The sequence below is a fragment of the Schistocerca cancellata genome, chromosome 8 (assembly GCF_023864275.1).
Source record: "Schistocerca cancellata isolate TAMUIC-IGC-003103 chromosome 8, iqSchCanc2.1, whole genome shotgun sequence".
Classification (NCBI taxonomy): domain Eukaryota; kingdom Metazoa; phylum Arthropoda; class Insecta; order Orthoptera; family Acrididae; genus Schistocerca; species Schistocerca cancellata.
Window position 1 is genome coordinate 601079117 of NC_064633.1, and position 23692 is coordinate 601102808.

General features: G+C 40.8%; 1 protein-coding gene across 1 annotated transcript in view; it reads right to left on the reverse strand.

The window, feature by feature from the left end:
* The window catches only part of LOC126095706 (neurobeachin-like), a 794263-nt gene that overhangs the window by 268869 nt on the left and 501702 nt on the right, over positions 1 to 23692 (reverse strand). Inside the window, exons 3-8 of the mRNA XM_049910457.1 lie at positions 10209 to 10309; positions 7310 to 7405; positions 6635 to 6756; positions 3681 to 3807; positions 3479 to 3598; positions 3209 to 3355 (exon numbers count right to left, since the gene is read on the reverse strand). Of these exons, the coding sequence (XP_049766414.1) occupies positions 3209 to 3355; positions 3479 to 3598; positions 3681 to 3807; positions 6635 to 6756; positions 7310 to 7405; positions 10209 to 10309 (713 nt within the window). The remainder of the gene's footprint in view (positions 1 to 3208; positions 3356 to 3478; positions 3599 to 3680; positions 3808 to 6634; positions 6757 to 7309; positions 7406 to 10208; positions 10310 to 23692) is intronic.

Here is a 23692-nt window from a genome sequence, read left to right on the forward strand (position 1 = left end):
ATAGCACACATTCAGGAATAATAATGAAGTATTTTGGGAATTTTACCACTCATAAATAAAAGCAATCTCCAGCTCTGGAAAAGACACACTAGGTGCTGGCATAACTTAAAACATATTGCCAAAGAAAATCTCACAGATGTCCAAAAGAATTCAAAGCCACAAAGCACACTAGACACTTCATTCAAATGATATCTACACTTTGTGGCATGCTGTCCACCAATTGATTACTAAGGAGAAGACCATTGCTGTCCATAAGTGAAACAGTAATCAAAAACACTGACAGCTTACAACAGAACAGAAGGGTACTGGATGTATTACTGGTATCACTAATTAAAAAGATAAGTGGCCTCTGTATCTTCATGTCTGCCAATGTTGCTAACTACTATACCATTAGCCTTTCACCACTATGCTCAGTAGTGCTCCATACATATATGCAGCTGCTACATATTTTCTCCAGTTGTGAACAAAAAGTCTTCAATCTTGACATTCAACTGCAACTGATTAGAGGATCAGACTAAGTTGTATATGTTGTGCCGCCACCAACAAATTCCTCTTCCCAACATCTTGAAACCCTTGATGTTAGATCTTTGCAGTGTTCGCAGAAACTGAGTTGCATTTTGATGCCCATTTCAGTGAACCGTGAGGGTGAAGTAATATTTCTGGATGTATTTACTTGTTGGCGATCTTGGCTTGATCATCTTAAAATAGCTCGCATTCTTTGACAGTGAGTAGATGGTGACGAATTTATGCTTTGATGTACTGAACTGGCATGTTCTGCCTCAGAGAATTATTTAATACTATCCAACCTACCAATGCTGCAAATTTTGATAAACAACTTCATTCAAGGAGAACACAAGCTTGAACATTGCCCATTCATTGTCCCCAATAATGGCATATGCTGTAGTATACAGTGACTGTAGAAGGATACAAGAAGGCTTCAACAAAGTTTCTATTTAATTTTAAGAATGACACTTGCACTAAATGTAGAAAACTGTAAGTTATTGTAAACAAATAGGAAAAACAATCCTGTAATTTTTGAATACAGTATAGTGGTTTGCTGCTTAACATAGTTGAGAAAATTTAGAGAATAGACACTTGCAGCTGACCACAGAAAAGTTCTACAGCTGCCAATGTACATTCCACATAAGAACTGCAAAGACAACATAAGAGAAATTAGGATTCATAGGAGGCATACAGATAGTAGTTTTTTCCCTCACTCCATTTGTGAGTGGAATCGGAAAGGATGTGATAGCAGTGGTACGTGGTACCCTCTGCCTTACGCCATATAGTGGCTTGCAGAATATGTATGTAGATGTAGGTATAATAGCATTATATATTGAAATTAATCATTAATGAGACTAGCACCTCATTTCAGTACACTGGTAAATAGTTTCTTTCTTCATAAACGGACAAAGCACGGGTTCTGGCGAGCAAAACAAAAATGGAAACACTTTTATCAAAAAAGCTATTTCCAACAAGTGTTGAAAATCATAAAAGCAAGAGCACATGAGAAAAAATGTATGCAGAGAAAATAATTTTCTGTGCTTATCAACGAAAAAAATTAATAAAAAATGAAATCATGTGTATGATAATCAGAAAACAGAAAAAGCTACAGTCTTGAGGAAAAGCAACTGGAAACTGTTACTTATGTGTAACTGTATATAAAACATGCGAAACTGTATAAAGATTAAAACATGTCAACCAAAATTCTCAGTCATCCTTTCATAGTGAACAAATATTTACGTAAGTATGACAGTGTTAGGGCAATAGAGAGAAGCCATTGGCAAAATTTTAACACATCAATGGAGTGTAACTAATAAAGCATTTCAGTTGCAAAACAGGACATTCTCTTGAGTAATTTAAAAAAAAAAAATCATGGAATTCACAATGGCCATGTAATGATTTAAGCGTAATTCTTTTACATATGTTCCAATACTGAACTACCTTGGTTCTTGAGGTTAATGGGAAAGTTAATTCATTCAGATGATACATGGGTTTTACAAGTAAGTAAGGATGATCAGGGTTTAATGTGCTATTGAAAACATAATTGTTAAGGGCAGAATAGAAGCTCTTATTGAGAAACGATTTCAATGGAAATGTCATTTTCAAAGGAACCTTTCCAGATTTGTCTTTACTGATTTATGTAAACAACTGAAATCTCAAATCTGAGTGATCAGACCAGGATTTCAGTCCTGGTCATTGTGAATAGAAGAACAGAGCACTTGCCACTGTGTCATTTTGTTTGGCATAGTCTTTAAATAAGCCTTACTTGATAAAAAGTGAAAGAATAACATTTACAGTTAAAAAAAAAAAAAAAACATGCCTAGCTCGAAAGTGTCAATTAAGAAAGCCCAATTAAAAAGTTTAAACGATAACTTCATTAGAGTATTCAAAGGTCTTTTATACCAACAGCCACAGACACAAAAGATAGCAGAACATTCAACAACATTATAAAAATTACCTCATTACTACATAGTTTATAACAAATTACAATGGCAATTATCATTTATTTCTAACACAGAATTACAAAGGCTTCTTTGCAAGTATGAAGAGACGGTAAGGGGTATGGGTCACAGCCGCCCCAAAATACCATGAATACATTACATGTGACTGTACTCCGTTCAATTTGGCAACAGCTGTCTTTAGAATTCTGAAATCTTACAACCTCACATATGGTCTTTCCTCTCTGTTGTTACATATACATGAAGTTACAAAACACTGAACAGACTTTTAGAAGATCTCAAACATATGCATGCTCTGAGATATTCACTGTGAGATGATATTTATGTGCCATAGTAAAAAGAGGCTATTCTCATGAGTAAGAACTGTCCACAAGAATAAAATACACAAGACAGAGAAATATTTCTCACTTTATTGTAAAGTTACTGGCAAAAAAATACAACACTGACTAACAGAGTAGCAACACTTTATTTAAAAAGCATATTAGAGTAACAGTTCTCTTTAAAATATATAACATTTAACCAAATAACACATTAAATTAATGAAATATCTATGAAGTGCCACTAAATGAAAATACAACTGTTGGTCTAATAAATTTTAAAATGCAATATCATATGCAATATTCTAATAGTAACAAAAAATAACACCCATTCAAAAAATTAAGTAAACTGTCAATTCGCTAATGAATGCTATTTGCTTAACATACAACTAGAAAATTACAAAAGATAGAATAAATTGATGCACTCACTTTGTAGCCAGGGCCAAGTCTGTGCATAGCACATATCTGATGTGTCGTTAATGCTTCACTAAACAGATAAATTGCTGACATCTGGCCACAAAAGACTCTTTCTTCATCCAGTTCTGGAGTAGCACCAATATAACACTTATCAAATGGCTGTAAGAAAAAAATAAAATTTCTGATAAACTACACACACACAGACACACACACACACACACACACACACACACATTAAATCTGTACACTTGTGCCAATGCAACGAGAGAAAATGAAACTTACATCATTTGTTGAAACAAACCACGCCATCTCTGTACTGGAAGCTAACTGGCCATTAACAAGGCATTTTATTTCACTTTTTGTCCATCTATTGTATATATACACAATAGCAATCATATACCACTGTGAACGGTAAAAAAGCTTCATTACTAAAAATTGTAAGCAGTATTTCTACAATATAAAATGTACATGGAACTGGGCTTACCTTTCTAGGTTGAAACTCATATTTTACACAGTGCTGGAAACCTTTCCCTTTCACCTTCATAGACGTCAGCACTAAACAGTTTCCAACAAAATGTGCTGAGTATCCAACTCCCTTGCTTGTTTTGAAACTAAAAGACAATGGAAATAAGGAGAAAGTTTATTTTTTTTTTCAATAATAAACAACTACTGGTGGAAAATCCACAGAGCAGAAGGGGACGTATGAACCAGTTATTGCATAGTGCAGTTTCTCTTTAAACACATACCAGTTTTGTTATTGTTACAGTCTGTAACATTCAAACTGCAACACCATAATTTCTTTGCAACTGTTGCTGCAGCATGAAAATTACCTGAACTAGTTTCCACATTAATACATTTTTTAAAGATAAAAGATGCATAAAAAAAACAGAACAGATATTTTAAAGCAGATAACAGTATAGGGGAAAAAGGTAATCTGATTAAATGCTCTAGTATTGCCACAGTCTTTCAGAACAAACATACAAACTGACAGCATTTAACATATATTATTTCACCTTTCTGTGAAGTTCTCCGAGATACAATAATGTGACAATCTCTCTTAAGACAGTGGGAGATAACAACAGATTTCATTTTCCAATTAATCTTTGATGTATAAGACAAATGTTACACAAAGAAAGCAAAAAGAATCACAGTATTCATTATGTGGAATCACTTGTCTTCAAATTCAGATCACATGCCAGACTTATAACAGTATTCAGATGAAATCTGGTCAGTGTGTCTACTTTTGTCTTGCACATAAGGTGACACCACGTAACTGCGGGTATGGTTGTGCCATCTATTGGTAGAGAGACTGACGTGTGCGCACTTTTTGATGTTGCATAGCACGAGTGTGGTTTCACACTGAAGAAAAGGTGGTCACAGAAGTTATTGTCCGCTACCGAACATGCAGGCACGTAAGCAAGAACAAGGAGGGATTCAATTTTTGGTGGCAGAGGGAGTAGGAGGCCGTGAAATGTATTGACAGATTAAGGCTGTCCACGGTAAGTACAGTCTGCGTTGTTGAAAGTGTCATGCAATGGCGCAAATGATTCCTTGGGAGGTCCGAATCACTGGAAGACGATAATCGTCATGGACAGGCTCATAGTGTCATCACACTGGAAATGGTTGCGGAAGTGAATGCTTTAGTCTTGGACAACCACAAAATCACTATGGTCGAGATCCATCGGTTACTGGGTATTCGCATGGACACCACCCACACCACAATGCATCAACACTTGAACTTTCAAAAAATCTGTGCACTGTGAGTTTTCCACCAAGTGACCGCCGAACAGCACAGTACTCGAATGGCGCTGTCTTTGAGATATCTGCAATTTTCTAATGAGGAGGAACATAACTTTCTGTTGCGTATTGTCAAAGGCGACGAAACATGGTGTCACCATTTTGAACCAGAAAACAAATGTCAGAGCAAGAAGTGGAAACATGCGGCTTCACCACCTCCAAAGAAAGGCTGTGCACACCAGTTCTGGTAAGGTCATTATCTCCTCCTTTTTTGACCAAATGGGCCCACTGCTTGTCAATTCCTGGAATGCGGAACCACCGTCAATGTCCAGTGTTATCAAACCAATTTACAGAATCTTAGACCAGCCATCAAGTCGAAACGCCAAGGAATGTTGCGCAATGGCATTATCCTCCCACGATAATGCCCGCCCGCACACTGCCAATGTGATGAAGGCGACATTGAAGCAGTTTCACTGTAAAATGCTGGAACACTCACTGTACAGTTGTGACCTTTCACAGTGTGACTTTCAAGTGTTTGAACTGCTAAAATAAGATATTCGCGGACATCAATTCGCAACAGACGATGAAGTGTGTGACTGGGTCCAGGTCAGGATACGACAGCAGCCTACTAGCTTCCTCAAGGAAAGAATCAACCGGTTAGTGTCGAAATGGGACAAATGTGCCAACAGTTTTGGTGACTATTTTTGTGTATATGTACTGTATATAACTACATTTTTTTGAGTTAGTAAAATCGTTACCATTACTTTACACTAGTGAACGGGTTTCATTTGAATGGCCCTTATATATAATGTCTTATAGCAACCCTGAATCTACCACTTTATCCTGAAAATATTTGTTCATTTCATCTTATATAAGTTCATTCTTTGTAATATGTAATTGTTGATAATGATTCTCATCCTGATCTCTGAATTAACCAACCAATTACTTTTTCACCCCTTTCTCTCTTTCCGCTGTATGTATCCTGGAGTATCTCCTCACTTTATGTCTATGGAATAAACAGTATATCTGATCTAATAATGGACATCCTGGGCATAGCACAACAGTTTCAACTACTGATTAACATTCATATTAAAGAAGTGTTCAGTTATTAGATTAAATACAATGTTTGTTGAACAGATCAGCAGTTAAGAGATTCTCAAACAAGTGGAACATGCAGAAAAATAAACACACACACACACACACACACACACACACACACACACACACACAAAAAAAAAAAAAAAAAAAAAGTACTTGGGACATATTAGTGTGACTCAGCTCTGTCAACCTACATAGGCCACAAAATGTAAGATAGTAATTAAGTTCATGTTTTGACAGTGTTGAAATTTTATAGGCACTATAACTTAAAACAATTGAAGTGGATAACAACAAAACAAATTACATAATCTACCTGCAGTTTGTATTACATGACAACCTTTCTCCCACAGGTCTAGGACTAACACACTGTTTTAAATTCTTGCAAACACTCAGAAAATATTTAGTGTGATCTTTCTTCAATGAAATCATTTTTCTTTTTATTAACAAAGTTTGATGAAAAGCAAAAGCCTACAGTTTATTGGTATAAAAAGTAAATTTATGTAAAACAATTACAATAGTATCAGAATTTAGAGATAGTAAAATAAAAGAAAGAAAAAGGACAAATTGCAGTTTAATATAAAATGTGAAAAAGGAAAGACATACCAGTACAAATATGGCTTTTCCCTCTCAATATTTACAGAGTTAATGGGATCTAAACGGAACCAGGTTGTGAAAGTAAAACCATTTTCATACGGCCACCTTGCAAGGGGAGGCAAAACGATGGCCTGAAAAAGGAAAAAAAAAGTATATTGTGTGTTACTATACCAGTTCTTACAAAGTAAACTGTATCATATAACTCAAGTGTATTACTGTTGTCGACAGAGAGAAAAGAGTGTGTGTGTGTGTGTGTGTGTGTGTGTGTGTGTGTGTGTGTGTGTGTGTGTGTGTGTGTGTGTGTGTGAATGACAGAGAGAGAGAGAGAGAGAGAGAGTGTTCAAATAGTAGAAAATGAGCTAGAGCTCAAAAGCCAAAGTGACTTTACAATCTTTTAACTCTGGTTCACTGCCATGCTACATCCAATGGCTGGTGAGTGATTGTCTGTATTCATTTTGCACTTTTTGATTGTTACGTCTAGTCTTCAATTTCCATTACCACACACTTACAAAATAGCTATGGCAACCTGCAGTAACATGTATCAGCACATAAATAAATATTTGTTGTTGCAAACATTTGTGTGTTTTATAATAAGTATGACATATGTAAATACATTTTACGACTCTCAAGAGTTACTGAAATTGATGCAGTTATGCCCACATGTAAGTATGTATGAATACTCACAGAGCCTTTTCGGCCAGGGAAACTGAAGAACACATCTGGCCCATTCCTTTGAGGCATCTGACGCAGAACATTTAGGAGTTTTGGGGAATGCCTTGGCTGAAATAAAAAAAAAAAATAAAAAAAAAAGATATTACTTAGTCAAATACAAACCAATATTACATAGCCATTGAAATCAATACTACTGGTCTTTAAAAATCAATCCATCTGAGAACACATTATACTAATGGCACCATTAGCAAAATATTGTGACACAATAATCACATTACTGTGCTGCTCACCAGACAAGCCACCACTAAACTGTTTAAACAATTCCTGGTCTCAATAATACTGAGCAGTTAGACGCATCCTCTCATGTCATTCTTCTTCTTATGTTTTCTTTGGGGATTGGTGAGTGGGGGAAAGAGAGCTTGGGGCAGGGAGGTGGCATTGATTAGGGCATACAAGGTAAGAATCAGAAAATACAGGTATAAGTGCACTTATGGTGTCGGCAGTTTTTCCGCTGCTTCCTGTAGTTGGTAACTTTTTTCATTGTGAATAGTGAGAAGCAACCACGACAAATGGATGAATAATGAGTAGAATACTTAGGCAAGATGGCGGAAACAATGAAAAAACAGTACTTGATAAATGCCATCGCATGTTGTAAATGAAATTATGTGGCGGCATAGTGGAATGTGTAGTGCAGAATATTGCCACATAAAACAGGATATTCCATATAGTAATGTTTGAAATGTTTGTTTTTCAGGAATATATGCATCTGGAGAGCTTATTAGAAACTAAGTGTGACTCGGGAAAATGGAAGTCTAAACACTCTTTGGAAGAAAAGTGACTTACTACACTACTGGCCATTAAAATTGCTACACCAAGAAGAAATGCAGATGATAAACGGGTATTCATTGGACAAATATATTATACTAGAACTGACATGTGATTACATTTTCGCGCAATTTGGGTGCATAGATCTTGAGAAATCAGTACCCAGAAAAACCACCTCTGGCCGTAATAACGGCCTTGATACGCCTGGGCATTGAGTCAGACAGAGCTTGGATGGCGTGTACAGGTACAGCTGCCCATACAGCTTCAACACAATATCACAGTTCATCAAGAGTTGTGACTGGCGTATTGTGACGAGCCAGTTGCTCGGCCACCATTGACCAGACGTTTACAGTTGGTGAGGGATCTGGAGAATGTGCTGGTCAGGGCAGCAGTCGAACATTTTCTGTATCCAGAAAGGCCCCTACAGGACCTGCAACATGCGGTCGTGCATCATCCTACTGAAATGTAGGGTTTCGCAGGGATCGAACGAAGGGCAGAGCCATGGGTCGTAACACATCTGAAATGTAACGTCCACTGTTCAAAGTGCCGTCAGTGCGAACAAGAGGTGAGCGAGACGTGTAACCCATGGCACCCCATACCATCACGCCGGGTGATACGCCAGTATGGTGATGACGAATACACGCTTCCAAAGTGCGTTCACCGCGATGTCGCCAAACACGGATGCGACCGTCATGATGATGTAAACAGAACCTGGATTCATCCGAAAATATGACTTTTTGCCATTCGTGCACCCAGGTTTGTCGTTGAGTACACCATCGCAGGTGCTCCTGTCTGTGATGCAGCATCAAGGGTAACCGCAGCCATGGTCTCCGAGCTGATAGTCATGCGACTGCGGATACGTGCTGCATTTAGGCTGTGTTATTAAATGAATGAACTATATGGATTAGGAAATGAACGTGGAGAGTAGTGTACACTTTCTTCAGTTATTGCAAGAACCAGACAAGTTTTACGAGCATATGTAAGACGAAGAGAGAAACAATTACATACGTGATGGCATGGAAAAGCAAGATTACAGCACCTTGTACAACTTCAGATAAATTCAGCAAAATAAACATAATATGTGAATTAATCTTCAACGACTGTCGTTCGGCACACGTGTGAAAGATAAACTTGAGTTTCAGAATAGGAAACTGTGAACAGCTAAAGCACAGGGAAGTGGAAACTCATATACCACATTTGCAAACTAATTCATGTAACAATTGGCATCCTGCTGGCATAGAAACGCCAGTAAATAATAGTAATAACAACAATAATCTGTAGACAGCAAATGCTCGCTCCCACACAACCGAAAAAAGTAACTAAGTGTAAGATACGACACCATTCTCACTTGAATAAATTAGTTTTTGAGGTTATAATTTACGCCTGAAATTTCCAATAAAGATTTTGCCAACTCGTTGTTCCCTATTAAGCTGCGATTTCATTCCACGGGTTCCGAGCTATATCCAGAATGTAATTATTTTTTCATCCTCAGAATGCCGCAAACTACTACTTCTCGCACCAAACTTATCAGTTTCTCAGAGGCTATACTTCGTGTTTGGAACAGTGCTCGATTCGACCGAAGAAAACAACCTGATTTGAATTTCACTGACCGACGTCTGAAGTCTGTATGTTCGGGCGATGTGATCGGCTGCAATGTGACCCCGCAGCTATCTGCGCACTAACTTTTAAAACATCCATCGGTAGAATTCATCAGTGTTGGTGCCACGGAAACTTGTAGCCCAGTTGGGTGAACGGGATACCAGGGATGGTTGGTTTGTAGGGTTTGTGGAAAAACTGCTGAACAGATTAGCAAGCAAGCAAGTTCATCCAGATAACAACAGGAAAAAAGGTCATTCATAATATTGCTGACATATTTCATGAGAGTAGGTGTTCCATTAATCAGTTATAAACAAGAATACACCAATGCGACAGTCGATAGCAACCAACGAAGTCAGAGCCTTCAATGCATGGATTCAATTTTGCAGATCAGATTTGCACCCTTTAGCGTCACAGATATACTCATTTTTGATCACTTTCTCACATGACATAGATTAATTCAGCACCTACGTGATTTGTGTTCCCTTACCCATTTTCCGTTGACAGCCTTCATTGCACCAAACAGCAGCTTCAGTTCTTTAACAGTAATACTGTAACTGGCCAGTACGCCCAACATTTCAATTAGGAGATCTGCAATCAAAAAAAAGAAAACAATCAATTAGTCAACTAATTGTGATTTTTTACTGCTTTCCTGAGTAGCAACTCTTGTTGCAGTAAATTAAATCCCACAAAAATTGTTTCTGAGAAAGTTTTTCAATGAATTATGATAATAAAAAGATGCGAAGAAATAAAAGTTCAGTTATATTCCTGTGTATAGAAAATGAAAATTGTAATTATAAAGACATCATTATCATCATCATCTCAGTGCACACTGAATAGTGAAAGACCAGTAGCATTCGCTCACATGTCGTTTTAATATACAAGATGATTCAGCTGCCCCTACCGCTGTCGTTTTATGCAACCTGCAACGTTATGTTTGGCCTTCATAAGTCACGCACAAGATCTTCATATTCTCTCGCCCTCTACACGCAAACTATTAGTCCTACACACACAAAAATGAGCAGGACCTTTTTGTAGGAAATTTAATGGAGTTCAGTTTTTTATTGGATACCTTTTCGCTGGGGACATCGGTTTTCGACTTATTCAAGGAAACGTACAAAAGTGTCCTTCAAACACAAGTCCAAGCCCCCACACGCATCCTTCACCACTCAGTGTTTCTAGTATGCGGCACTTCCTCCTCCCACTGAAAAAAATTTCCGGCCACACGAGCTATTCCAAGAATTCGATTTTTTTTATCTCTTTTGACTGGGCTGTTACTCCATGAACATGGTCGGCTACCGTCCTTAACATTGGTAATTTAAACGTGCCTGTGAGGGTAATTATGCTAAAATTAATTACGCTGACAATTCGATCCAAACGTAACCCTTACAAGTACAGTAGTTTCGTAGTCAGAAGGCCTGAAGAATAAAACGATATAATTATTTTATTTTATGCTTTTAAAATTCACAAAATACTTGGGTGAAATTTACACAAATGCCAATTTTACTATTTGTAAGTGCTCGACTAAGCAGTTGCTGGAATAAAACCTCTTAATGAAGACCAAAAAATGTCAAATGTGGGAAATAATTTGTGCAGTCACAGTGGTAGTAGGGAGTGCAATGAACAACCTACTGTAAGTACTGGCCGATGGGGGCCGAGTGTGGAAGTATGGGTGCATTTGAAGGTCTCTTTTGTACGGTTTTCTTGAATAATTCGAAAACCATGGCTATTACTTAAACATTTACCAGTACAAAATTTAACTACATTAAGTTTCCTACAAAAAGATTTTGTTCATCTTTTCTGCAGGACTAACAGTTTGCGTGTAACGAGCGAGAGAATATGAAAATCTCGCGGCCAGCAGTTAATATTGTGGGTTGTACAAAACGACAACGGTAGGGGCAGCTGGGTCACCCTATACATACACACTGACGGAAAAAAATCACAACACCAAAAAAATAATTAATGTAGAATAATGAAACTGCGGGAATACATTCGTCCACGTAATATACGTAACTGATCAATATTGCAAGATCACAGGTTAATGAACACACGAGACAAGCCATTGCAAATGTGAAATGTTGGTACATTAATAACCGGTGTAACCGCCAGAATGTTGAATGCAACCAGACGTAAGTGCATGCATTTTGTTGTACGGGTGCCGGATGTCAGTTTGTGGGCTGCAGTTCCGTGCCTGTTGCAGTTGGTCGGTCAGCACAGGGACGGCTAATACTGTTTGTGGATGACGCTGGAGTTATCGTCAGACGAAGTCCCATATGTGCTCGAATTGGAGACCGATCTGGTGATGGAGCAGGCCGAGGCAATATGTCGACACTTTGTAGAGCATGTTGGGTTAGAACAATGGTATGTGGGCGGGCGGTATCGTGAGGAAAAACTCCTGGACTGCTGCTCACGAATAGCAGCACGACAGAACAAATCACCAGACTGACGTACAGATCTGCAGTCAGGGTGCGTGGGATAACCACGAGAGTGCTCCTGCTGCCATACGAAACTGCGCCCCAGACCGCGAGCACGTTTGTTGCGGGCCGTCAGCTATTCACCTTCTAACCAACACGCGACCATCACTGGCACCGAGCAGAACCTGCTTTCATTAGAAAACACAACAGACCTCCAGCCCTCCACCCTGCCTCCAATGGGCACTCGCTTGACGCCACGTAAGTCTCATACGGCGGTTGTTTGGGGTCAGCGGAATACACTCTACAAGGCGTCTGGCTCGGAGCTGTCCTTGAAGTAAGCGATTTGTAACAGTTCGTTGTGTCGCTGTGGTGCCAACTGCTCTCAGACTGCTGCTGCAGATGAAGTCTGATGCACCAGAGTCGTACGCCCAACACGATGATCTTCCCTTTCGGTAGCTGCACGTGGCTGTCCGGAGCCCGGTATATTCTCCTGACTACCGCTGCCAACAATCATGTACAGTGGCTACATTACTGCCAAGTCTTGCAGCAGTATCACAGAAGCAACATCCAGCTTCTCGTAGCCCAATTACATGACCTCGTTGAAATTCGGCGAAGTGTGATAGAGGCGTCTTTGTCGCCTTGAATACATTCTTGCTGTTAGTCAACTCACCACATCCAATCTCAAAGGTAGCTGCCGCTCACTACCGCTACATCATGTGTTTAAAGCAAACCCTATTTGCATGCTCATAGTGGCGCTACTAGCACTACTCTCATGTGACCGGCACGAAACCTGAATAGACATCATCTTTCAGATACAGAAACTCGCCTACCTACTTTCGTTTATGTTGCACAGCCCCTCGTTGGTGCTGTCATTCCGTTTTTTCCTTCAGTGTATATTTTTTAACAAGTTATGGTTCCCCACAAAAGACTACGACGAGGTTTTGATAAGCGGTGTTTTTCCATGAACACTACGTGACTCGCTGTGGTCAAACCATGTGGAAACATTCTTGAGACGCCTTATGTTGGCAAAAGAAGTGGAAACTGAGAGGGCAGAGTGTAATCAGAAACAGACAGTGTTACCTCAATGTAGATCTGGAAAATAAACATTACAGTTAAAAAAGAACATATGCGAGATAACGAAAAATACTTTATGCGGGGATTCATCAGCGAATTTCAAGAAAAGGAACAATTATAAGAAATATATAGATACCTGCGCTGACTGTTAATCTTGAAAATGTAATGGAAACTAACTCTCTCTCTCTCTCTCTCTCTCTCTCTCTCTCTCTCTCTCTCTATCTGTCATTATTATGAAAGAGTTACGCAATTAAGGTAATAATTGTGTGTTTTCTTAATTTGGAAGTATTTCAATAGTGGTTTTTTATTTCATACCTAATCCTTCCCTGTAATGTTCGTACAGTGTAGGAAGTTGTGCGGAAAAGCGCTTTTGGAATTATTTTCTGTCATACTCTTGCTGACATTTTTTTTCAAAAACGAACAGGCACTAGTCAGAAAGATAAAATTAATCGGGTAAGATAGTATTACATAGGGACAGTACTGTTTTTCTTCTTGTGAGAGAGAATAAAGCAGCCTTCCACATTCCACACTGGGGGTAAAGGATCGGTTTGTGTGTAGTAAATCGTTAACTGGCAAAGTTTTCTTTTTGTATTCCCAGTCAAAGCCGAACATGAAGGAGCCAACGAAACATACACTTTTTTGCTTCTCGACTTTGACTTACGTGACATTCTGGCCTGGAGCCGGGCCACAAATCTGAAACCGCAGACTTTGGCCTCGCAATATTATCAAACCATTAAACGCCCGATTCTTTAAAGAACTGAATCCCCATGCAGAAAACAGCTTCAGCCGTCTTATCAATTCACAAATGAGTTAAACGTGTTATATATTTACCTCGAAGCGTCTAAGCGAAGGACACATTAGGAAAGGTTTGAAATTACGCTTAAAATCTGTTGGAAGACGTTAAGTGCTCTCATTATGAAACAATAGATGAGTACACTCTGTGAATCTGCACTCCATTTTAAGCAAAACCAATTTATTCACGGATCTTAATGTTTACTAAGCCATACCTCCTGAACTACTGTATACATCGCACAATGATATAATTTTGCACGTACATTCAGTGACTTACGTGAAACCAGTATCAAAAGCGCGTTGCCAATAGGGTAGGTAGTAAAGAAGTTGCTCAAATTTGACTACATGAACAGCGAAAATATAGTAAGCGATACATTTTTTCGTTTCATCATTTTGTGGGGATGTCAGCTAGAAGAAGTTTCATAAAGATTTGAAATTATGTGTATAGTTTACTGGAAGTCGGTAAGTGCGCTAATTCTCAAATACTGGATGAACGAAATACGGGTTCTTGCGCGTCGTCAGTTATGACATCTGAAAACAGACGAGAAAGTTTCTAACTGTAATACTTGCCTTGTTGTGTTACACTTTTAAAATAATATTATACCCTTTAATGAGTAGATTACGACAGCATTAAAATTTTTTAAAAATTACGCAGAATACTGAAGATCGAATTTATGTTGCCCCTACACTGCAACCGCTATCGGGTCCCAGGATAGTGTTTAGCAATATACACTACGGAATACAATTAGCGGTTCACTTTTTCGAAACCCTGTCATTGGCTCCCAGTGCGACGCGAGGTTTGAAATTGGGCTCAAAGGTGCTTAAACCCTTCCTCTCAAACGGTGTGAAACTGTGCCACCATGCGTCATCACTCTCTGGCTCGGCGACAGAAAGATCAGAGCTCAGAAGCTCACCTGAGCTGTAAGGTGGCATCCAGTTTCACAACAATTCTGCCCAGTGCCACTGTGGACGTGTTACACGATGGGAAGGTGGCATATCACCTCCTCACCACATGTCACCCCTTCTTTCGATGCTCCTATGGTGGATGCCAGGACCGCAGGACCGCAGCACCCAACCTTGAAATGACGCGATGTTTTTTTTTTTTTTAATTTTTGGTTGGCCTAGGAAAACACTCAGAAGCGCTCAGAAGCGACACGAAAAGGCCTCAGGAAGTGGCACACAGGTCGTCAACAAAACCAGCCCTGCCCTCGGAGCGTTGATTCCCAGACATTTCGCGGTCGAAAACTACAGTCTACAGTGCAATGTGTAGAGCGACGTTCTTGACACCCCCAGAAGATTGAACCCTTTTCTAAGGACACGTAGAGCTGCAGCCCCACTGAAGGAGATCTGACCCCTTTGGAGTGTAGTGCGACCGCAATTTTTGTTTGTCTATACAGTGTGAACTACTAGGGACCGTTCGAAACCATTCGACGAAATTTGAATGTGATCCGAAGCAGCAAAGGGCGTTTAAGCTTCTTCAGTCGTCCCACTTCGCGCCCTCCTCTGGCACGATCACGGGGTAGTGCGGGATTAATGCTTGCTTAAATAAACCGGCAAACGCTCCCTCTAAAGAAAACCTAGTTCGGCGACACCCATGCATCTCTGTTGAGCACTTTCAAAATGTCCCTGCAACAGAGTCACCAATGGCTACGTGCCGCAGGGATGTGCAACCGTTTCGACTCCGCTTAGGTTTCGCATACAGCGAGCAGCTGCCAGTTCAGCGACGTAGCGCCACCCAGCTGTGTTGTGTCGACATCGTTGCCCGTCACACCAGCGCCTCGGAATCAGGGAATGGCTGTCTCCGTATACGGACATTTGTAAAGTGCCCAACAAAGGTGAGAGGGTGGCACCGAGGTTGTTAGAGGGACCCTTTTGCCATTCTACTCATTCACGCGTGCGTCAATGTCGCATCCTCTCGCATCCCGTCGGTGATCACGCCACAGGATGGCGCGAAACAGGAGGACTGAGAGAACATATGCTTCCTTTGCTGCTTCGGATCACGTTCCAATTCCGCCGAATGGTTTTGAACGGTCTCTAGTGGTTCCACCTTGTATACCAGAGGAAAAATTACGGTAGGTACACTCCAAAGAGGTCAGATCATGGTCAGCAGAGTTGCAGCCCCACGGTGACCTGAGAGAAGGGGTGAATCGTCTAGGGCGTCAACAGTAGCTGACGTTGTCAAAGAAGTATTTCTATAGCTCTTCACACTGCTAGCTGTTGTTTTCGGCATCGGAATGTGTGGGAATCAACGCCCCAAGGGAAGCAGTGGTTTCATTCATGCCCTTCGTGCCACTCGACGAAGCCTCTTCGTGTCTTTTCTGGGCGGCGGTGCCTCTGAAATGTTTTCCTCCGCCACCTATAAGAACACCACTGCTCTCACCTCCAATGCCCAGGCGTCTAGAGATGGGGTGAAACGTTCGGGGCACATGAGGTATTAGTTTTATATGGCCTGAAGATGTACCTCCAGGGTATGAAACCGGTCGTCATACACGGGAGAACACAATAAACAGCTACTGCGGATTTGAACTTTCACTGAGTTTAATATAGATTATTTTAGCATCTCTGATTTTAAATTATTTGATTGTCCGTAACATTATGTAAAACAAAAAATTGTCAGGAAAATCACTCAATCGGTGCAGACTTGTTGGTGTGGAAGGTGCAAGTATTACCTTGTCCAGCAACTACATGCAATAATAACGCAATTGCAAAGGTGCAGATTGAATGTGTTGTCTTGTTCGAAAATTTTCATGTGTTTGCTCACCTTTATGAGCAGGAATCGACTCAGCTAGTGCACAGTGCCATAACCAGAGGATGTCCCCCTACCCCTCCTCCCCTCCCTCACCACACTCCAGAAAGAAATCGGTGGCAAAAAGACTCACTCTGTGCTGGAGGGGAAGGACTTCATGACACGAAATGCAAATCAAGGTCAATAATATATTAATGCATATTCTTTATTTAATCAGTTTGTGGGAGAGATGGCTCCCCCACTTGGGTAGAGCTCACGTCTGCACCCCTAACCCATGCTTCCCATAACGCAGTAACTGTAAGCACCGAGCAATGGAATGAAGTTCGTTATAGTAGCCGCCGTCTGGAGTCCACTGCACGCATGTCTCTGTCATCCAGGCGCCGCCATGGAGTGGAGTTCAAAAACCGCCCAATGACCTAATTATAGATCACGATACTAAATACCACCGACCACAGACAGAAGTCAACCTCCTTTGATCTTGCGGCCTCAAATAAAGCATTAGGTGGCGACATTCTGTTAATAGGGAAACTCCCGACTCGCTTCCTGTCTCTGTCTCTCTCAACAGGTTACTTCCTGCTTGTGTGTGAACCAATGTCTTCAAACTCACAGACGGAGGTTTTCATCTCTCCTCAGAATGCTGTGTTCATATTGTTTAATGCTGGGGAGAAATTTGACAAAGAATCCTAAGATTTTTTGCTCTTACGTAAAGTAAGTAAGCGAATCGAAATCATCTACTCAGTCGCTCATGATCACACTGGCATCAAAATTTAGCATGACAGAGAAGATCGAAATACCGAATTCGGTCTACCGACATTGCTACGCCGCGTAAGATCTGTTCCCCTTCTAGCAGCAATTTCTTGTGGGTTGTTGGAGGTTGTGGATTGTTGGAGCAATACAAGATACCAAGCAACAGGAAAGCAGGTAACTCTCATTTCAAAGAAAGGTCGTCGGACATACGTGTATCATTTTAGGCCTACACTGCTGGCGCCAGCCTGTGGCATAGTTATGGGACATGTTTTATAGTTACGGACTAAGACGTTTTAGAAAAATGAGAAACTCTTCTATAAAAATGAACATGGATTCTGTACGTGGAGACCTTGCGACTGAGGAACTGAGCTCACCCTGTTCGTCCATGGAATCTGGAGCGTCGCTGACAAAGAAGTCATGTTGCTGTCGTGTTCCTTGGCTTATCCAGAAGGCAATCAATAGAGTTCCGCGCTATGGTTTAGTGGACAAAATGCGATCTGATCGAGTATCGGATCATATTTGAGAATGGATTCATGGTTTTCTAAGAGACAGAACTCAACATGTTTCTCCCGACAGATGTAATTTCAGGAGCACCAAGAGAAACATATGTTTATAACACATATTACTGATCTAGTGGATAACGCCGCAAGGTCCGTATGGTTATTCGCGGACGACGTTGTCGATATGAAGATTGCAGCACCAACAGATAGTAGTGTAACGTAGAAATAACTGCGGTGGATTGACGGTCGGAGCAGGGACTTCCAGTTGAACAAATACAAGATTATCATAAATGATTCTTGCGATTCCACAGATTTTCTGTAGCTGTATTATTTGACATATTGCACACACATAGAAAAACTCAAAAACTTCTGAGCATCTTACAACTGCTCCATTTATGCCCTTTACTGTTTCTGCAAATTACGTCGTAATTAAGTTCTTCCCACGTTCGACGCAGCGCGCTCCAACCAAAAATACTGTCGCTGCGAGTTCCCAATTCTGGTAGATTTGTTGGTAGATGAGGCGTAAACACAAAATCTTTCATACCCACAAAAAAAATCGGAAGGGATTATGTCGGGAGAGTTTCTCAATTTCCTGCTTAAGAATTCACAAATATAATGGTGGAAGTGGGGTGGAGCGCCAATCTGTTGGTAGATGAATTCCTCACTGTCGGTCTCCAATTGTGGCCCGAGGCAATTTTCCAGCACGTCCAGATACACGTGCCCTGTAACGGTTTTTTCGCAGAAGAAAAGGGACTGTAAACATGTGCTGCAAGTAGCGCGTGCAGATTCTCCCCCCCCCCCCCCCCCCCCAGATTGGTACATTGTGCCTGCTCACTATGCCATTCACATAAAAATGTTGCTTCATCATTGGAGATGAGCTTCTCACAAAACTCATTCTCTTCCATAAGCTGTTGCAACTGTGCGACTTTGTAGTTGGAAGTCATGGATAGTAGCAATTACAAGTGGTAAGGCTTTAGCTTCTGTCGTTTCCTTCAGATCTTCCAAACGGTCGATTGTGACATGTTCGACTCTCTGTTTACTCTCTTCGTAAACTTCTGTGAGCTAGGTGCAAAACTCGCCCGCACTCCATCAACCGTGTTCCCCTTGTAGAGGCATCCTGAAGCTTTAAACTGTGCATACCATCGCCGAATGCTGTTCGCAGCTGGTGGATCTTCGAAGTATCGTTGCACTGTTACGGTAGGCTAATGCGAATACATTTCAAGCACAACATACGCTTTCTTGATGCCTGACGCCATCTTGCCTAAATGCTCACTACTGCGTTGTTGTGGCAGAAATCTGAAGTGCGGCTGGAGCAATACAGAACTTTGAGCTTTTCTGTACGAGTGTTGAATTTTGTGACAATATGTCGATCAACGTAGCTACAACGAATTTGTAACAGCACTGTATGTAAATAAACATTGGGTATTGCGTACAAATAGACGCAGAATGCCAGTACATTCGATTACATTACTGGCGACAAATAACTGGAAACAGTAACTACGGTAAAATACTTGGGAGTAATTATCTGTAGCGATCTGAAGTGAAGTGACCAAAGTGAAACAAATTGGCCGGCCGGAGTGACCGAGCGGTTCCAGGCGCTAGTCTGGAACCGCGCGACCGCTACGGTCGCAGGTTCGAATCCTGCCTCGGGCATGAATGTGTGTGATGTCCTTAGGTTAGTTAGGTTTAAGTAGTTCTAAGTTCTAGGGGACGGATGACCAAAGAAGTCCCATAGTGCTCAGAGCCATTTGAACCATTTTTTTTAACAAATTGAAGGGAAAGTAGGTACTTGAAACTCATCGAGGGAGTAGTAAGGAAATGCAATTGACAGAGTAAAGAAGTGGACAAAAAATTCAAGTTCAACCGATTATTGAGTACCGTTCACCTGTCTGGAACCATCGGCCATGTCGCAGTGGTAACATCGATTCTCATCACCTCACCGGAGTTTAATCCGCCCCTGGTAGCTGAGTGGTCAGCGCGATGGAATGCCATGCCTAACGGCCCGGGTTCGATTTCTCCGCTCAGGGACTGGGTGTTGTGCTGTCCTTACCATCATCTTTTCACCCCCATCGACACGCAAGTCGCCGAAGAGGCGTCAACTCGAAAGACTTGCACCAGGCGAACGGTCTACCCGACGGAGGCCCTAGCCACACTGCATTTCCATTTACCGGAGTTTAGCGTTGTTGGGTTTCACTAGCACTTGGATGAGTGACCGTTCTGGTCTGCCGAGCGCTGTTGGCAAACGGGGTGCACTCAGCCCTTGTGAGGCAAAATGAGGACCTACTAGATTCCAATACGCGCATACGGTGACGCCTACCGTTGAGGATGGCACGGCGGTTGGTCGGTACCGTTGGACCTTCCGAGACCTGTTCAGACGGAGTTCATCCGTCTGGAACATTTATCGGTTGGGATAATTGGAGAGAAAGAAAAGATCTAACGAACTGCAGCAAGTTTTGTCGCGCTATCATTTAGTTGGCGCGAATGCATTATGGAGATGCTCAACAAACTAGGGGCATACTTCACAAAACAGTTGTAAGTACATCACGGAGAGGTTTAATGTTGAAATTCGGAGGTGTTACATCAATAGATGGATGGGAAAAAGTATTACTTACTTCCATGTAGAGAAATTACAGCTCGTACAGAGGTTTACCGGCAGTCATTCTTCCCAGCATCATTCGCAAGTACAACAGGGACATTATAAGTACGCCCCCCATCCCCCCCCCCCAATCACCACTCCCCACCATAAGGTGGTTTAGGGAATAAAGATGCCAATGTTTATGCAGAGGTGTGGATTTGACGCACTGGTGAATGTGTACCTCTAGGTGTGCAGTGTTCCTCTAGTCTGTCATATTCATTCCAAAAATGGGTCATTAAAACAACCTTGCTTGCAGGGATAGATGGGCTGGACATCACTATGACTTTCATCTTTTGTCGGCCCTTTCAGCTTGCTGATGCTAGTATACGATCTCACCTCGAGGGCAGAGTCCTGAAAGCCTTCCTCACACAGACACGTTCTGCACAGTCTACATATCACCATGATTATACTACCTATTATAACAACTCATCTGCTGATACTAAAGCTCTCTTCGTCTACCCAGATTTCTTCACAATAATTGGGTTGGGTTGTTTGGAGGAAGAGACCAAACATCGAGGTCATCGGTCTCATCGGATTAGGGAAGGACGGGGAAGGAAGTCGGCCGTGCCCTTTCAGAGGAACCATCCCGGCATTTGCCTGGAGCGATTTTGGGAAATCACGGAAAACCTAAATCAGGTTGGCCGGACGCCGGATTGAACAATCGTCCTCCCGAATGTGAGTCCAGTGTGCTAACCACTGCGCCACCTCGCTCGGTCACAATAATTAATTACACTTCTTAATTTCAAGACACAAACTCCGTTACCAGTTCTCGTAATGTATTATTTTCTCTGTTGTCTTGTTTTATTTTTTTCCCCCTTGAGTCACAGACGTTTGTCACTTTTCCATAACCAATGTTCTGAGTCTCAACCTCTGTATTCAGACACTACACAAAATACTGTTTCTTATATTTGCAATCCACATCTACTTCTGAACTACGGCTCGGAGAATAAGTGCGAGATTATAAATCAAGAAAGTCCAGCGCTCAACACTCGGTAACTTCTTCGGTATTTCTACCACTTACTTCTTCTACCTGAGAATGATGTGTATATGTGAAAAATGTCGTCTATTTCTGGTCTTGTGCCTTGTTTATTGTTGTTGTCAACGAAACACTGATTGGGAGTTGAAGTTGCTTAAAGTGAATGGGAAAATGAACGGCATCGCTGGTGTACGGAATGTGAGAGAGCCCTCTCCAGTTACTGAATATGTGAGAATAGTAGCCCCAAGTACAATATTTTGCATATTTGATTTGCGAATGGGAAGAATTACAGCATTTCGGACGATTCAGATACCGCAGTAGTATTCGAATTATAAGCCAATAACCCATAAAAACGAATTTCCTATTTTCTCTTAAAACGAACTGGGAGGAAGAAAACAAAACAGCACACTGTTGTGTATACAATTTTTGTTTAAAAATTATGTACCTAGTGATCCATGAAGATAGGCAAATATTTTAAGATGTTATTCTACAAGTAAAACTAAAGAAAAGAGTTCATACAAACATAGGTCCGCAAATGTTTGGTTACAAAGTTACGGCTAATGAACGATTTTGTCTGAAATTTAGCAACTTCGCTAATATGAAGCCATCGCAAAACTGTACGAGGTTAAAGCACGATTTCCATTTATTTTGTTGTTATTGGTTCTGGTGAATCTAATAAAACATGTCCCAGACGTGTATCTGCAGTAGTTTTCCAGAATATCCAGAGAAGCAAAGATTATTACACAAGTAAATTTGTTTACTTTCCATTAAGAATGTAGACGTTTATGTCATTGCTGGCAACCGTTAGTGACTTGTTTAAGTCGTTTCCTAACCTTGAAATGGGTTAGTTTTCTGTATTGTCCAGCGAAAGAACATAATAACAACACTGTATCACGTATGCTATGGTATTAATAAAATCAGATTATCTGACGCTTTCACACTGTTTCAGTTAACGTTATTACCATCATTTTTCCAAAATCAATTCTCTATAACTTCTGTTGAAAACTTTGTGCAACTGTCTGGAATTTAAAAAACAAATTGGGCCAAGTAGTTAATAAATTAAAAATTTTACGAAATTACTTCTTTGCTTCTCTGAATATTCTAGAAAACTACTGCAGATACACATGTGGGACATGTTTTATTAGATTCATCAGATCAATAACTACAATATAAATGGAAATCGTGCTTTACTTTAACCTCGTACAGTTTTGTGATGGCTTCATATTAGCGAAGTTGCTAAATTTCAGGCAAAATCTTTTATTAGCCGTAACTCTGTAACTAAACTATGTTTATATGAACCTTTTTCTTTAGTTTTGTTTGTAGAATAACATATTAAAATATTTGCATATCTTCGTGAATCACCTTGTATACAGAGAAAGAATACATTTGAGAGAAATCATTTTTCTAATGGTTTAAATGCCCTGCTGTTAGTTGTAAAGCTGACTACGAACGTGTTAACGGAACTGAGCAGCGCAACGTTTTCTTTGTAGCATTTAGATTTTAACAGAAAACCGGCAAATTGTTGTTTAAAAATATAGAGCCCATGTCAGTATCAGTTTTTATTAGAGCATCGTGCAGAGATGTGAACTAAATTCGTCAAGCACTTTGCAAGATTTTTGCTAAAAGGGTGTACATAAAGTCCGAGAACACTTTCAATTATTTACTGCACAAGAACTAAACATTGTACAGATGTCATACATTTTGCATTTTCAAGGGAAACTCTGAAAGCTTTTTCTTTTACAAACATTCGATATACGAACCATGAGTGGCCCGACAGACGTCAATACGGTAATCGAGTTCTCGCTATAACCGTCCAATCATGGCATCGTCCACTGTGGCAGTCGCTTCCCGTATTCTCTCCCGGAGCTCAGCTACATCACGTGGTAGAGGCGGTACATACACCAGATCTTTGATGTGTCACCACAGAAAAAAGTCACACGGAGTGAGATCTGGTTATCGGGGAGGCCATTTCGTGAAACAGCTGTCCCCTTCCGTAGTATGGTAGATCCATCGATGCGGCAGCTCCGTGTTCAGATACGCACGAACTTCACGGTGAAAATGGGGTGGAGCCCCATCCTGCTGAAAGATGA